Source organism: Stigmatopora nigra, chromosome 3 (assembly GCF_051989575.1).
Source record: "Stigmatopora nigra isolate UIUO_SnigA chromosome 3, RoL_Snig_1.1, whole genome shotgun sequence".
NCBI classification, from domain to species: domain Eukaryota; kingdom Metazoa; phylum Chordata; class Actinopteri; order Syngnathiformes; family Syngnathidae; genus Stigmatopora; species Stigmatopora nigra.
The window spans coordinates 17713740-17731905 of record NC_135510.1 but is presented as its reverse complement, the minus strand read 5'-3'; the positions used below and the strand labels follow the sequence as shown (position 1 = coordinate 17731905).

The 18166-nt window shown below is 32.8% G+C and overlaps 1 protein-coding gene across 3 annotated transcripts in view; it reads right to left on the bottom strand.

The window, feature by feature from the left end:
• cdh8 (cadherin 8) overlaps positions 1–18166 on the bottom strand; it is a 155201-nt gene that overhangs the window by 27011 nt on the left and 110024 nt on the right. For all 3 annotated transcript variants that reach the window (XM_077713448.1, XM_077713449.1, XM_077713447.1), the window contains 4 exons: positions 15930–16049; positions 7217–7384; positions 6952–7139; positions 10–263 (listed from right to left, as the gene is read on the bottom strand). In XM_077713448.1, coding sequence (XP_077569574.1) covers positions 10–263; positions 6952–7139; positions 7217–7384; positions 15930–16049 — 730 coding nt within the window. The remainder of the gene's footprint in view (positions 1–9; positions 264–6951; positions 7140–7216; positions 7385–15929; positions 16050–18166) is intronic.

Sequence of the window (18166 nt, the reverse complement as noted above, 5' to 3'; positions counted from 1 at the left end):
TAGGCTTACCTGACTTGACTCCCACTGGAATCCGGGTCCCTGGCAGCGACGGTTCCAATGACGGTGTTGACGGGTGCATTTTCGTTGACCTCCAGCGTGTAGAAGGGCTTGACAAACACGGGTGGCTCGTCGGCATCCTCCACCACGATCTTTACCGTTGCCGTGTCCTTGAAGGGTCCTCCCGCACTCCCACCGAGGTCGGATTCCACGTTTGCGGCTTCTACTTTGAGTGTGTATGACCTCCTGCTTTCAAAGTCTAATACCTACGAGGAAAAAAAACAGCCACTGTTAAGATATTTATTCAACCGATGGTATTTCTCACAGTTTGTTGTTATGCTATTATATTTAATTCTCATTTTAAAGGTTTAAGGCAGAGGTAGGCAAACCTTTTGACCACATTGACTTTAAAAATGTGACAGATGGGTGGGGTCAGCAAAAGATATGATACATATAGAAAAGTGCATCCGTTAACGGTACTTATGAACATAAACAGAAAAAATGGACTAAAGTATTAACATACTCATCACTCATCATTAAAGTAAAAAGTATAAAGTACAAAGTAAAGTAAGAAGTATGAAGTAAAGTAAAAGTATGAAATAAAAAGTAAAAAGTATAAAGTAAAGTAAAAAGTATGAAGTATAAAGTAAAGTAAAAAGTATAAAGTACAAAGTAAAGTATAAAGTACAAAGTAAAGTAAAAAGTATAAAGTACAAAGTAAAGTAAAAAGTATAAAGTAAAGTAAAAAGTACTAAGTAAAGCAAAAAGTACAAAGTAAAGTAAAAAGTACAAAGTAAAGTAAAAAGTAAAAAGTACAAAGTAAAGTAAAAAGTACAAAGTACAAAGTAAAGTAAAAAATATAAAGTACAAAGTAAAGTAAAAAATATAAAGTACAGAGTAAAGTAAAAATTATAAAGTACAAAGTAAAAGTATAAAGTATAAAGTACAAAGTCAAGTAAAAAGTATAAAGTACAAAGTCAAGTAAAAAGTATAAAGTACAAAGTCAAGTAAAAAGTATAAAGTACAAAGTCAAGTAAAAAGTATAAAGTACAAAGTAAAGTCAAAAGGAATGTATTAAGAAATCCTGTAAAACAAAAAAAACAAACAAATAAGAGTGGACACAGCTAAAAAATAAAAATAATAATAATGATAATAAAAGTAAAAAAATATATATATATAATTTGGACAACGTCGGCGGGCCGAATTAAAACGCCTCGCGGGCTAGATGTGGCCCCCGGGCCGTAGTTTGCCCATGTCTGGTTTAAGGGACGGAAAGGAATGATGCCAATACATTAAATAATGTAAACAGATACAGAGTGACCTGAAAAAACCTGGATTTTGGTGATGGCAACATTGAGCGGCTAAATACGCAGCAGACATTTTTGTAACGATGATTAATTTGGGATATAATTTACAGCTGAGATATTGAAGCCGTCAATATGGATTCACAACAACGTATTCATTTTAAAAATGCATTTTTGGCAGAACACTCGGATGGACGTCATTTTACACAATTGCAAATTTCATGAGTGTTTATTAGATGGTATTTTTTTGTTGGTTTTATTTACAAGGAACTAAATATGTAGGTTCCATAACTCTTGTTTTTATTGGATCGTTAAAAAAGTTCCTGTTTATTTTTTGTGTGTCACCTTGTACAACTGATTTTTTTGGTGGTTATTATTGCCAAGTTTCCTTGTTTTGTTTGGATAAATAGAGCTGTCAAAAAAACTATTTGTTGTCGATCCCTCGCAGGAGTCGCCAAACTATTTCAAGCAAACAAGACGACAACTTTGTTTTTTTTTCACCAAGCGGACATCTTGCAGTTGTAATTGCTCAAATGGACTCAGGTGCAGTTTGTTTTAGGAGAAAACCTGGTTGGTTAAACAGCATTGTTTGGAGACACCTGGTTTTTTAATCCAAAACAAGCAAGGGGTGTCACAACTACCGTAATTTCTCGAATGTAAGACGCATCTATGTATAAGCCGTATCCTTAAAAATGTCTTAAAATTGTTGAATGCTACAATTTCTCGCGTATAAGCCGCCCCCCTGATTCAGAATTTTCACCTCCATATTCATGGTTTGATAGGGAGTACAAATGTGTTACTTTGAAGGGAAAAACTTCAGAAAAATCAATGGATATGGTAATTTTGAGATACTATATAAATCAAAAAGATTGTTTGCTGGATTGAAATTTACATTTTCCATCTTATAAGATGCCCTCTGATTCACAAATCGCTTTCTAGTTTGTCAGTTTATCAGTTCAGGATACATTTTACCGTATTTTCTCGCATATTAGCTGTCTCTGCGTATAAGCTGTAGCCCTAAAAATGCCTTAAATTGTTGAATTTTACAATTTCTCTCTTATAAGATGCCCTCTGATTCAAAAATTGCTTTCTAGTTTGTCAGTTTATCAGTTCAGGATAAGTTTTAGCATATTTTCTCGCATATTAGCTGCTTCCACGTATAAGCCATACCCTTAAGAAAGCCTTAAAATTGTTGAAATTTACATTTTCCCTCTTATAAGATGCCCTTTGATTCACAAATCACTTTCTAGTTTGTCAGTTTATCAGTTCAGGATACATTCTAACATATTTTCTCGCATATTAGCCACCTTTGCGTATAAGCCATACCCTTAAAAATGCCTTAAAATTGTTGAATTTTACAATTTTCCTCTTATAAGATGCCTTTTGATTCACAAATCACTTTCTAGTTTGTCAATTTATCAGTTCAGGATACATTTTACCGTATTTTCCCGCATATTACCTGTCTTCGCGTATAAACCATACTCTTAAAAATGCCTTAAAATCATTGAATTTTACAATTTCTCGCATATAAGCCGCCCCTTGATTCACAATCTTCACCTTTATATTCATGGTTTTAATAAGGAGTACAAATCTGGTACTTTGAAGGGAAAATCTTAAGAAAAAATATCATTTATGAGATTATGTATGAACTGAAATGGCCGTTTATTGGATAGGACATCCCTAAAAGGTGTGGCCTGCACATAGACAAATTAAAAAAGGAAGTCATGTGAGCAGTACAACCAGGAAGTATGTCCGTAGCGATCTAATTTGTCATCCTTAGGTCATGTTTTAAGCAAGATACAATATTTTCTTCTTACATTTCATTCAAAAATGTCAAAATAAATGTAGTTTAGCCTGTTTATTGTTTTTCTAATTTAAAATAAATGACCGTACCGGCCGTATTATCTTGCGTTATGGCGTTTTATCTTTTTCAATTCGCAGTTTAGTGCATTTCAAGTCTAATTTGTGCACATATAAGCTGCACCCTTGTTCACAAAACGGACTTATACGCGAGCAAATACAAAAAATCCCAGTTTAAACTTTTTAAACAATCAGCACCTGTCTACAATCAACTTTCCACACTTTTTAACACCATATGAGTAAAAAAAAACATCTATATAACCTTGAGGTTGTATTTTAAATAAGACATCGGTTCTTGTTCCATCAGAGCCAGAAACGTAATTGATTTACATTTAGACGTGTCAGATGTAGTTATGTTCCTTTTTAGAAAATGAGCCCTTGTCAAGTTGAGGAATTAATCTGTGAATCTTTTTATTTACACTCTCGCTGACATCACATTATTAGCGCCCGTGTGCTCTGCCCGGCTAACACAAAATCAATAATAACAAGAGCTCTGCGTAGGCTTCGGGGGAAGAAAAAAAAAAAAAACTCCCCAAAGAGAAGTCAAGACATCTTGTCCGGGTTATGTTTTAAAAGAGCAATCCTGTTCCAAACTGTTTTTTTTTTTTTTTTAAAGTACAGACATTCCTCTACTTACGAACTTTCAACTTATGAACAAACGGTATACAGTGTTCCCTCGGTTATCGCGGTTAATTGGGACCGGGACCACCCGCGATAAGTGAATTTCAGCGAAGTAGGGAAAAATGCTTGTTTTGAATTTAATTCAAAAAATGTTTTTTTTTTTACATTTTTTTTATTTTTATTTTTTTTATTATTTTACCCCCCTGTAAACAGTACACCATATAGAATACGGGTAGAGAGAGTGAAATTCGTGTTATAACAAAAAACTGTAAAATATGTTGTTTCAATGAAATATTTGTATTTTTTTTCCAAAACAAATCCGCGAAGCTCTGAGTCCGCGATAACTGAACCGCGAAGTAGCGAGGGAACACTGTATACGAACATTTCTGGCAAATTGCGTCTATATAGAAAAATCTTCGTAAGTTGATGCGCATGTCAAAGTGGTGAAAGTTGCACGGGAATACAATTTGAATCGTTTGACTGTCACTACCATTTATAAACAAAAATACCGAAGGACCCAATTATTGAACGTTAATACAGTACTACCACATTTATGATGATAAAAAGAAGAAAACTGTGCAATCGTCATCAGATAGTTTATTTTGGCCATTTCTAGTAAATCTCTCCATTTCTCTAATGTATGTATACAGTACTGTATGTATTCTTTGTATGTTATTAAATGTTTTTTTTAGTACAAACCAATGCTTGTTACTTATATAAACCTTAAACATACAAATGCACTTATATAAACCTGAAATATACTTGTATAAACCTGAAATATACTTATTTAAACCTGAAATATACTTGTATAAACCTGAAATATACTTATTTAAACCTGAAATATACTTATATAAACCTGAAATATACGTATATAGGCCTGAAATATAAATTATATTACAAAATACTCGTAGGTAGGGGAGCGTATGTACGGCATTTTCACGACTATAAGGCGCAATTAAGTCTTAAATTTTCTACAAAATAGACAGGCCACCTTAAAATCCAGTGTGCTTTATATATAGAAAAAAAATGTGTCATTCATTGAGGGTGCGCCTTATAGTTGTGAAAATACGGTCGGTAATCAATAAATAATTATTAACTAAATATGTAGTCCTATAATAAGTAGAAAAGTGCACAAATAACAACAAACGAACAGATAAATCATCTAAAAATAATCATAATAAATCAATAAATAAGTATTAAATAAATAAGTAGTCCGATAATAAGTAGGAAAGTGCACAAATAACAACAAACAAACAAATAAATCAGCTATAAATAATCATAATAAATGAAAAAGTATTAACTAAATATGTAGTCCTATAATAAATACTCAGCAACAAAAATAAGTAGGAAAGTGCTCGAATAACAACAAACAGATAAATAATAATAAATACCATATTTTCACGACTATAAGGCGCACTTAAGTCTTAAATTTTCTCCAAAATGCGCCTTATAATCCAGTGTGCTCTATATATGTAAAAAAAAAAATGTGTCATTCATTGAGGGTGCGCCTTATAATGCAGTGCGCCTTATAATGCGGTGCACCTTATATTTGTGAAAATATGATATTCTTTGTATATTTATTTTAGAACTTTTTGGGGCCAAACACATAGCATCACATCTTCAATTTGAAAGGAGGTCTAAACTGGTGGACCCAGGCTATTCCCTCCATGGGGGAGCTGGAGCTTGGTTCCTCCACGGTTTGAGGAGCTATTTGGAAGACTTTCATCCTCCGTCTTTTTTTTTTTCTCCCTCTGATCCGTTTTGCGGCAAGAGAGAGAGATGGAGACGGAGTCGGAGACCCCCACCCGGTGGATAACACTTTAATTCAAAGGTTAGCAATGGGAAACGAGGCCGTGTTCGGCTGCGCATGGATGGTCGGAGAGATTATATGGAAATGGAGAGGTAAGCTTTTGATGACTTTTATTCACCGTGCAAAGGCATTCAAGATGGGCTAGTCACATGAGAGAAAAGGTGCTAAAAGAGACACGGATATGCCGGGAGGAAATAACCGTACCAATGTGTAGATTAGTGTCAGGTGAAAGGAAATTATAGTTTGCAGTATGGTCGTTTTTATTGACCTGTTTTGCTTAGTTTTGTCTTTCTGTTATCAAACAGTTGTTGAATTGAATTGAATGCTGATATTGTCATTATTAAAAGTACAGTGGTACCTTGACATACGAGTTTGATTTGTTGCGGGACTGAGCTCGTATGTCGATTTACTCGTATCTCAAATGAATGGTTCCCATGGAAATGAACTAAAAACTAAATAATTTGGTCCAACCCTCTGAAAAAACACCTAAAAATGGGATATTGGATTGGAAAAATATTTGTTTTTGTTCTAATTCGCTATTTAGTAACAAAGTATTAAATAACTAGTGGTTTAATAGTAATAAAATGTGTTTAATAGTACTGGATATGTATGTATATGTATGTGTACATGTATATATGTACATATGTACATATGTATATATGTACATATGTATGTATGTATATATGTATGTATATGTATATATGTACATGTGTATGAATAGATGTATATATATGTACATATGTATGTATACATGTATATATGTACATATGTATGTATACATGTATATATGTACATATGTATGTATATATGTATGTATACATGTATATATGTACATATGTATGTATATATGTATGTATACATGTATATATGTACATATGTATGTATACATGTATATATGTACATATGTATGTATATATGCATGTATATGTGTATATGTATATATGTATGTATACATGTATATGTACATATGTATGTATACATGTATATATGTATGTATATGTGTATATGTATATATGTGTGTATATGTGTATATGTATATATGTATGTATATTTGTGTATATGTATATATGTATATATGTATATAGATGTGTATATGTATATATGTATATATGTGTGTATATGTGTATACGTGTGTATAAGTGTACATGTGTATACATGTGTATAAGTGTATATCTGTATATGTGTGTATAAGTGTATATGTGTATACGTGTGTATAAGTGTATGTGTATATGGGTATATATACAATAAAAACTTCCATATAGTAAACTGCATTGAATGAGGAAGGGAAATGCCATTCATTTTTTTGGTTTGTTTTTAAAGACTTTACTACAATACAAAATAAATAGGTTTAAATCTTACCTTTTTAAGTCGCAAAATCCCTTCTTGCGTCTGCAAATCAGTGACAATCTCGAACACACCTTGCTCATCTCCTTCAATGATGTTGTACGTGGATCGGGCATTTTCACCCACATCCCGATCATTCGCCTTCACTTTGCCTCCCATCTGCCCGATCGGCAGATTTTCCGGGATGACAAACTCGTATAAATCTTTAAAAATGCACAAAAAATACACAAGTTAGAAGCAATTACAAGCTGAAATGTTGTTTTATATTGCCAAGACTCACTTTTTGAAAACTTAGGCGGGTTGTCGTTGATATCGGTGAGGGTGACGGTGACAGTGGTGGTCCCAGATAAGCCCCCCATGTGACCACCCATGTCTTTGGCCTGGATGACCACCAGGTATTCTTCTCGCATCTCTCGGTCCATCCCATGAAGAGCGATTTTGATAGTGGCTGTTGAGTATAAAATTATATTTTAATGAAAATCAATGCTAATGTAAATAATAAACAAGATTTGAACCTTTACTCATCGATTTATACATACACAGTGCTAAAATATACATATTCGTAAGAAAATATTTTCGTTGATGTGAGTCACGTGAGTTTGAATCCCGATCCGATACTTTGGAAATTGATTAAAAACGAAAATTATCAACGTCAAATACAGTGGTACCTCGACATAAGAGTGACCCGACTAAAACAACTCTCGATATTGACTGAAAGTCAGTGTGGAGGCGGGGCTAAAAGAGCCAACCCGGGAGAGGAAAAGTATCAAAATGTCAAAGAAAATTAGAATTAAGTTCAGTGTAAGGTTAGATTAAACTATTTTTTGAGTGTTTCTGCATAGTAATCCAGGTTTATTTAAATTAGTTTATGTTATGTTACGAGCACGCTGCGGTGCAAAAAGTCTCTCCACAAAATCAGTCTAATTTTAGTACAATTAAACACATTTTAGTACTATTAAACCACTAGATATTTGTTACTTTTTTAATAGATGGTAAATTAGAGCAAATAAAAATGTTTTTTCGAATCCAATATCCAGTTTTTGGTGTTTTTTCCGAGGTTTGGAAAAAAAATGAATTTGTTTTTAGTTCATTTCTATGGGAAACGTTCATTTGAGTTGCGAGTAAATCGACATATGAGCTCAGTCCCGGAACAAATTAAGCTCATATCTTGAGGTACCACTGTGTAAACTATATATAAATTTAGTGTACTTTGTTAATAGATGGCCAATTAGAATAAATAAAAATGTTTTTACAATCCAATATCCTGTTTTGGGTGTTTTTTCAAAGGGTTGGAACAAATTTATTTCTTTTTATGGTCGTTTGAGTAACGAGTAATTCGACATACGAGCTCAGTCCCAGAACAAATTAAGATCGTATCTCAAGGTACTACTGTATGTTGGAAGAAGCTCTCCTATAATAAAGATATATGAATAGATGAGTGATTATTTTTTCTTAAAAAAATTCTGTAGCATAAATAAGGATTGTGAACAAATTATGTTTGAATATGTGGTTAATAAAATACATATTTTTAAAAAAATCCATTGAGCTGTCTTGATTACGGTTTTCCTGACTTTTATGCTTTCTTTCTTCCAAAATGTTTATCTCACTAGTGTAAAAATACAAAAAGTACAACATGTACTAGAAATTTACTTATGCAAAATACCTCTGGTAATTTAATATATAAAAATAGAACTCTCTTGATTGTGATTTTCTTGACCTTTATTTAAATTACCGCTGGAAATATTCCCTTTATTCTGCATATATTTTAAATATTATCTTACTTTAAAATACCCACATTTTTCAACCAAATAACCAAATACAACTTACAGTATTCCTGTCCAAAATAACGTCAAAAACAGTAGCAGGATTGCTTAAAAAGTATATATTTTATACTTAACTGTAAATGTCAGATTGTACAATACAATAACCTTCACTCCAACCTTTATTGACAATTTGTTGACGCACATTATTTCCCGAACAACGACTTTTTAGCAAAAAAACAGAGGTGAAGAATTCCCCGCAGGTGTATCGTGTATTTTTTTCCCCTCATAAATAAAACTTGCTACTTTTTTTGCGCAGTCTTCCATCATTTGTATTCGGATTGAGTCCAAATGATGCTGTCTGTTGTGTATAATCTGGGATACTGTATGCGGAATGGACTTTATTGACTCTGCCACAAGCGTGGAATATAAAAAGGGGCTCAACGGCTAGCATCTCTGGATAATCCACTAAAGAAACAGATACCCACAGGCTCATCAAATGAATATGAAATTGAGGCTTTTTGGTCCCCTTTTTAATAAAAAAACAATAACATTAAGGCTTGTCTTTTCAACAATAAAAACTGTCTTTGCATTGGTCATCCACAGGGGGCAGATGTTCTTTTTTAGATGTCATAAACAAAGGTTAGATTGACCAATTTATAGGTTTTACTATCTGAGGACACTACTTTTGTAAAAAACAGGTAAGTTAGACTCTCGCTAAGAAAAGGAGAGGTCAGTTTTTTATAAAAGTTCTAAAAAAATCAGGAAAAATTCTAAAATTATTGATTTTATCGACTTATGGTTGGGAAAAGGTATGCTAAGCTAGGCTAAGTTTAACCTGCATTGTTTTTTTCGTGTAAAGATGGTCAAGAAATTAAGCCAAATATAAGTAAAGCTAAGTAAAATTGTACCTTTTATTGTTAATTTGTATATTATTAAAAGTTTTACGTGTTAAACCAGATATGGGCAAACTACGGCCCGCGGGCCATATACGGACAGTTAGGCTTTTTAATCCGGCCCGTTGACGTTGTCCAAATAATGTTTTTTTTTGTTTTTTTTCCCCTAGATGGCGCCGTCACGCGTTAGCCAGTGGCAGTAGCTGTCCACTTTTGTTGTTTGGTTTCTAGGGCATCAATTTTGGTGACGTAAAGTCTGCGTAAGCACATTTTTTTGCATTATATTTGGAGATTTAAGTCATATTTGGAAAACAGTCATAAAACCAAGTTGTTTGGTTTCTAGGGCACCAATTTTGGCGACATAAAGTCTGCGTAAACAGTTTTTTTGCATAATTTTAGTAGATTTAAGTCATTTTTGGATAAAAGTCATACAATTAAGTTGTTTGTTTTCTAGGGCATCAATTTTGGCAACATCAATTCTGCATCAACAGTTTTTTTGCATAATTTTAGGAGATTTAAGTCATTTTTGGAGAAAAGTCATAAATTAATGCAATTAAAAACATTACATTATTCGAACCGGAAGACATCAACTTTTGGTGACATTAAGTCAGTTTAAAATTACATTTTGTAATAATTTTATAGGTTTTAATGAGTCATGCTGATAAATTTTTGATGACAATGACTATTATGAATATAGACAACATACAAAAAAAAGGGTGCCACAACACAAACAAGGTTGCAAAACACTGAAATAGAGCAAAAAATATAAAAAAAACAATACCGTAAATAGCATTGACATATTAGCATTTGTTATGTATATATTTTTAAAAATCTACCAAAAAACATGACATCTCTCTCACACACAGGACCATAGACATTAAATATAAGGTGCACCATCTACTGGACATTGGAAAGCACCCCTAAAAAAATCTGAAGGACACAAAACATATCCGGTTCCAACTTGAATATTCCATAAATATTACATTAGAAGCCATTATATTCCTTCTATACCAGCTCAAATATTCCAAACTATCCTTAACTCCTCATTCAGCCTCAGGAAAGTTTAGTATTCCCGGTGTGTGTTCGTGCGTGGTTTGTTCGTGTGTGTATATGTGCAAAAAGAGGCATCTGATTGGACGATAAACCAGCTGTTGGTAACAGGCGACAAAAACAAAACCCCAAAATAAGACAAACACATTTTTGCTGCTCATCTCTCGAGTTGATCTTGGTTAATTATTCAAATTAATTCCTAATCACTCAAAATGGCAGGATAGACAAACACTCATTTCCATAGTAGATCTCCCCCACACCCCCCCCACCCCTACGTACACATCCACCTAACTGACTGATAAAGTAGGCCGCCATGTTTATTTATTGATTTATTCATCCGCGGCGCTTCATTTCTAAAGTGTCAAACACTCCTTAATCATCGCTTACCGGTTTTATTTTTCATTAACATTCATTATAACATCTGCCGGATGTGAACGAGCCATCTGCACGGGCCACTAGCATGGAATGCTAATACTTAGCGGTATCGTGTATGATCTTATTTTGAAAATTCGGCGCAGTGAGATGGTTCTACCCTGACTTTGTTAGTTAGAACCAGTGTTCTGGTTAATTATGTGCATAAATATTCCCACTTTTTTTTGCTTTTCTCCGGGTTGTTTACCGATTTCCGTCTCATCTATTATTAATGCAATTCATGTAAACCAGTCGCTTATGGATAGATATATATTAAAATCGAAAAATGCAAGTTTTAAGCCTTTGTCGGACATGTTTTAGAGTTGGAAATATCTTTATGTAGTAGCAGAAAAAAGAAAATTATTTTCAGAGACCCTATAAACAAGTCGGTAGTTCAAGGTCAAAAAAATTGTTGTAGGGATTAGAGCTCATGTGTCAAAGTGGCGGCTCGGGGGCCAAATCTGGCCCGCCACATTATTTTGTGTGGCCCGGGAAAGTAAATCATGAGTGCCGACTTTCTGTTTTAGGATCAAATTAAAATCAAGTGTATAGATGTATATTAAATTTCATGATTTTCCTATTTTTATATCAATAATTGACATTTTTTAATCATTTTTTCTGTGTTTTTAGTTCTTTTTTTTTTTGTAAAATCTAAAAATATATTTAAAAAAGCTAAAATAAACATTGGTTTAGATTTATAAAAAAAACTGAATATTCAGGGATTTTAATCAGTTTATATAAAAAAAAAATCAAAATATTATATCTAAAATGGTCCGGCCCACTTGAAATCAAGTTGACGTTAAAGCGGCCCGCGAACTAACCCGAGTCTGAAACCCTTGGATTAGAGTATGAATATACATATATACTATATATACAAAGTTGAAATTCAATTTTGGTACTTAGATTATATAATTTAGAGTTGTTTTGTAATAGTTTGTTTTGAAAATGTGTACTTTGCGCTTTTTCGAAGTTACACTGCCGTCTAGTGGTAAAAATAGGTAAAAAGATTGTGAATGTGCAAAGCAAGCACTAGCAACAACTAGCATTACAAAATGTAATGCAAAAAATGATGTAAAACAAGTATTATTATCATTTATAGTGATTTTTAAGTAGTTTACTTACTTGTTCGGACAAAGTTTTTATGTTGACGCAAGTAGCTATGATTAATACTTAATTTATATTCCGATATGTTAGTTAGCTAAACTTTATTCTTATTCCAGACTTCTTAACAAAACAATAATAGTTCTGGAAATATGGAATACTATTATAGATATTTTATTATCATGTCAATTATCATTTTGCTTTGCAATTAAGACAAAACTTTAGCTTGTAGCGAGCAGTTAGCACAATCTAGTTACCAATGGTCAAAATAAATATCATTACACGCATAAACATTAAAATAATTCTGCAACACATTAAATATTTATCATCCAACAACTCGATTCATCCAACGAATTCATCGATTACTCATATAACAAATAGTTACATCTCGAAATGTGTTAAAAAATCATTTAATGGCGGCGCTATAGTCTTTTCTCTCTGATAAACAGAACACGCCATTATCATTACTGCCGCCATCAATATGAATTCATAACAATGCGACAACATTGCATTAGGGACGGCCATTCGCTAGATAGCTTGCGAATCCTGCAATTATCTGGATTTAATAAGTCCTGTGATGCCGTGTATTGTCCAAGTACGCAATATATCACAGATGATCGCTTGACCTGGCTAAATCCCGCCCAAACGACGGCGGAGAAAAGAACTGATGTGTCCAATTGATATCGGGGTTGTCCCGTCTTTTGTCCTCGTCTAGTCGGCGGCAGTGGCCATTAGATGGTTGTCAATTGCGTGGGATGCTATGATCGTATTTTCCATTTGAGCTGCTTTATTCGAGCTAATTATGGTTTTCGGATTTTGGAATACATTTGATGGGGGGTTTAGTCAAATGAGAGTCTTTGGAAAGGGGAAATAGGAATTATGGGAGGGTATTTTTTGGAGCAAATTATTCAAAAAAATATTGAACAAATTAATATTGAATGGAGTAATATTGAACAAATTAATATTGAATAGAGTAATATTGAACAAATTAATATTGAAAAAATTAATATTGAACAAATTATTATTGAAGAAATTAATATTGAAGAAATTAATATTGAAGAAATTAATATTGAAGAAATTAATATTGAAGAAATTAATATTGAAGAAATTAATATTGAAGAAATTAATATTGAAGAAATTAATATTGAAGAAATTAATATTTTACTAATTAATATTGAACAAAATAATATTGAATAAAATAATATTGAACAAATTAATATTGAACAAATTAATACTGAAAAAAATAATATTGAACAAATGAATATTGAACAATTGAATATTGAACAAATGAATATTAAAAAATAATATTGAACAAATGAATATTGAACAAATGAATATTGAACAAATGAATATTGAACAAATGAATATTGAAGAAATTAATATTGAAGAAATTAATGTTGAAGAAATTAATACTTAACAAATTAATATTGAAGAAATTCATATTGTACAAATTCATATTGAACAAATTCATATTGAACAAATTCATATTGAACAAATTAATATAGAACAAATTAATATAGAACAAATTAATATTGAAGAAATTAATATTGAAGAAATTAATATTGAAGAAATTAATATTGAAGAAATTAATATTGAAGAAATTAATATTGAAGAAATTAATATTGAAGAAATTAACATTGAAGAAATTAATATTTTACAAATTAATATTGAACAAAATAATATTGAACAAAATAATATTGAACAAATTAATATTGAACAAATTAATATTGAACAAATTAATATTGAACAAATTCCTATTGAATAAATTTATATTGAACAAATTCATATTGAACAAAATCATATTGAACAAATTCATATTGAACAAAAGACAAATAGGCTTTCATTCAATTTATCAATTATGTTAAATACTTATTTACATATGACTTATTTATTGATCATTTTTATAATTATTTAGATTAGATTAGATTACATAACTTTATTCATACTGTATTTGGGAAATTTCATTGTCATAGTAGCAAGAGGGTGAGACATATTATACCTGTTGTAATAGACATATTTACTGTTACCTTTAAATTATAACATATTTTCTATGGCAAATGCAAGAACCACTTAGCGCTCTGACGCTAAATATAAAATTAAACATTAAATCCTTACGCACGACCTCAGCATACATTGTAAGCCGGTTTATCTTGGTATCAGCAACTAATGAAATACGACAATATCGGAATAGCAAAAGAGTTCCTGCCCCATTGAAATAATCCAATAAGATGTTATCTTTCCTCCACCTCTTGGTGAAACCTATCTCACCCTCATTGTTGTCGGTTGTGGGCGTGGCTACATTCATTCATGCACCGTTTTGTTCGACATGGTGTCAACTTGGAAGCGGTGAAAAGAATTGGCGATTGGGATTATTAAAAGCGGCCATTAAACTTAATGAGCCACCTTTCAGGGATCAGATGGAGGCTAAACAATGGGGAAGTGCATAGAAAGGAGCCTTTTTTTAGCATAACGACGTAGCATTTAGAAGTAGAAAGACTGTTATACTTTGTGGAATGCTTAGAAATACTAATACTTCTTGTTATACTTTGGTTGGTGTTGTCCAAACTTTGACATTTGTGACTTGTTTGCATTTTAAGGAGGCTTGTATCGTATTTTCCGGACTATAAGGTGAAACTAAAATATTTTTTGGGGTCAAAAGTATGCCCTAAATATAGATTAACATTAATAAATCATTGTGTGAAATTCCCTTTAGCACAATTTCATGTAGTTCATTCAATCATTCAATCACTAGGGGTGCCGGAGCCTTTCCAAGCTGACTTCAGGCACACCCTGAATTGGTGGACAGCCAATTGCAGGGCACCAGGAGACAAAAAAAACTATTCACACTCATATTCATACATAGCGGTAGTATAGTTTGGTTGATGGACGTTTGGTCCACGGTCTTTTGGTCACTAGTCAAATGGTGACAGAGAGTAATGACTGTTGAAAACAGCTCTACACAAGAGTTTAATATCTAAGTACTGTTCAATATCTAAGTACTGTTTAATATCTAAGTACTGTTTAATATCTAAGTACTGTTTGATAGCTAAGTACTGTTTAATATCTAAGTACTGTTTAATATCTAAGTACTGTTTAATATCTAAGTACTGTTTAATATCTAAGTACTGTTTGATAGCTAAGTACTGTTTAATATCTAAGTACTGTTTAATATCTAAGTACTGTTTAATGTCTAAGTACTGTTTAATATCTAAGTACTGTTTGATATCTAAGTACTGTTTAATATCTAAGTACTGTTTAATATCTAAGTACTGTTTGATAGCTAAGTACTGTTTAATATCTAAGTACTGTTTAATATCTAAGTACTGTTTAATGTCTAAGTACTGTTTAATATCTAAGTACTGTTTAATATCTAAGTACTGTTTAATATCTAAGTACTGTTTGATAGCTAAGTACTGTTTGATAGCTAAGTACTGTTTGATAGCTAAGTACTGTTTAATATCTAAGTACTGTTTAATATCTAAGTATTGTTTAATATCTAAGTTATGTTTAATATCTAAGTACTGTTTAATATCTAAGTACTGATTAATATCTAAGTACTGTTTAATATCTAACTACTGTTTAATATCTAATTATGATTTAATATCTAAGCACTGTTTAATATCTAAGCACAGTCTAATATCTAAGCACTGTTTAATATCTTCGAACTGTCCGGGCGACCAAACGTCTGGCGACCAAACGTCCGGCCAGGGAAGGACATTCATACCTAACATCAATTTGGCGTACAATAATCTCATAATGCAAGTTAATAGATCACCTGAATTTGGTTCCACCGAAAAGTAGGGCTGCCCCTCCAGTATGCTGTAGACCAGCTTGGCGCTGTTGCCGTACACGGGGTCGTCGGCGTCGGTGGCGGTCACTCGGGTCACTGGGGTACCTGCCAAAGTAAAGTGGAACTTAAATATTTTGTAAGATTCTTTATTTCCATGTTCTTGTTATTCTTGGACAGTATTATTATGTATTTTAGGTTAAATTAGAACTTTATTTCATCCCGTATTTGGGAAAAATTTCTTGGTTACAGTCGGAAAACATACACAAAAGACACAGAAGACATTGTAGAACTAGTTATATGTACATTATGATTGTTTAATAACAATAAAAGCATTGAATTCAATTCAATACTTAAAACCAATACAATTAATTCTCAGTTATTGCCTTTCAGAGTGATTTTTTGCCGCCATTTTTATCAATTTCTTAGTCTAAAATACATTTCTAGAGGTATTTTGAAATACCCGTTCAACATTAATACTCTCATTGAACAACTTGGCAATTTACCACTGTTAATTTGACAGTTTTTACTTATTTTTGGGGCATATTTGAATCAAATCACTGTTCCGAGTCCCCAAATTTAGCTAAAAAACAAATCTCTAAAAGAAAAGAACACTTTTTTATTTGTTTTTAAGCTAGTTCACAGGTCCTCAAGACATATTAAACCTGTTGTCATATTATGATTTAAAAAAATGATGAAAAAGACCTATAAATGCATGTATTTATTTGGCATAGTCATTAAAAAAATGGCGACATGTAACGTTCACCCACTTGAGACGACTCATGATGAGTGTTAAGCTTTCTTAAGCATTCTGTGTTGATTAGCTGTCTCACGCTAGCCTCTAGCTAGACTGATGGATATACAATTTATCAATAGCCGCCTTTCAGGCAGAGTAATTTGTCAACTACAAGCCAAATTACACACATTTTTGTCTGTGATGTTTAGTAACAGTTGACTTTGAAGGTAAATGTTGACTCACCTGACCATAAAAAAACGTTTTATTATTATTATTCCGACAGCTATTACATGCAACCTCTAAGGAAAATCTCCAAATAGATTAGCTTCCATTCAACCCATTGAAAAGGCACTGGTAAACATACTATTTAAGACTTTAAATAGTAATTAAACCCATTCAAGCTTAGGTATTGAGAGTGAGGACCTTGTAGGGAAAAATACAAACTGGAAGCTTCAAATAAAAATGTAAGTGGTTTCTATGAAAAATGTTTAAAAAGTAGGCTAGCTACAAAAAAATAAGCCTCGCTAAGGGACAAAGTCGCCATTTTTTTTGGCCTATTTCCAAGTTTTCAGACTGTAGAAAGATAAAAAATATGCTAAAGTACCCAGGGAAAACCCACACAAGCCTGGGGAGAACATGTCAACTCCATACTGTAAAAGCACCAACCTGGGATCGAACCCTTCACCCCGAAACTGCGAGCCTGAGGTACAAAACACTAGTCCACCGAGCCGTAATAAAGTCGCCATATTGTTGGCCTATATCCCAGTTTTCCGACACTCCAGAAAGATAAAAAATACCCAAGGAAAACCCACACAAGGCTGAGAAGAACATGCCAACTCCATACCGTAAAAGCACAAACCTGGGATCGAACCCTTCACCCCGAAACTGCGAGCCTGAGGTACAAAACACTAGTCCACCGAGCCGTAATAAAGTCGCCATATTTTTGGCCTATATCCCAGTTTTCCGACACTCCAGAAAGATAAAAAATACCCAAGGAAAACCCACACAAGGCTGAGAAGAACATGCCAACTCCATACTGTAAAAGCGCCAACCTGGAATCGAACCTTTCACCCCGAAACTGCGAGCCGGAGGTACAAAACACTAGTCCACCGAGCCATAATAAAGTCGCCATATTTTTGGCCTATATCCCAGTTTTCCGACACTCCAGAAAGATAAAAAATACCCAAGGAAAACCCACACAAGGCTGAGAAGAACATGCCAACTCCATACTGTAAAAGCGCCAACCTGGGATCGAACCTTTCACCCTGCAACTGCGAGCCGGAGGCACTAAACACTAGTTCACCGAGCCGTAATATTAAAACAGTATTCATTTATAATGGAATTTAGTTATTATAAATACAATAACATTAAAAAATAGCACTTACGTATAAAATCTGCAAAAAAATCTCCAAAAATGCTAGGCATATTTTTAAACCGTAATATTTAAAATATGGCCGCATAGATCACTTCGTTTTGGTTAAAATTAATA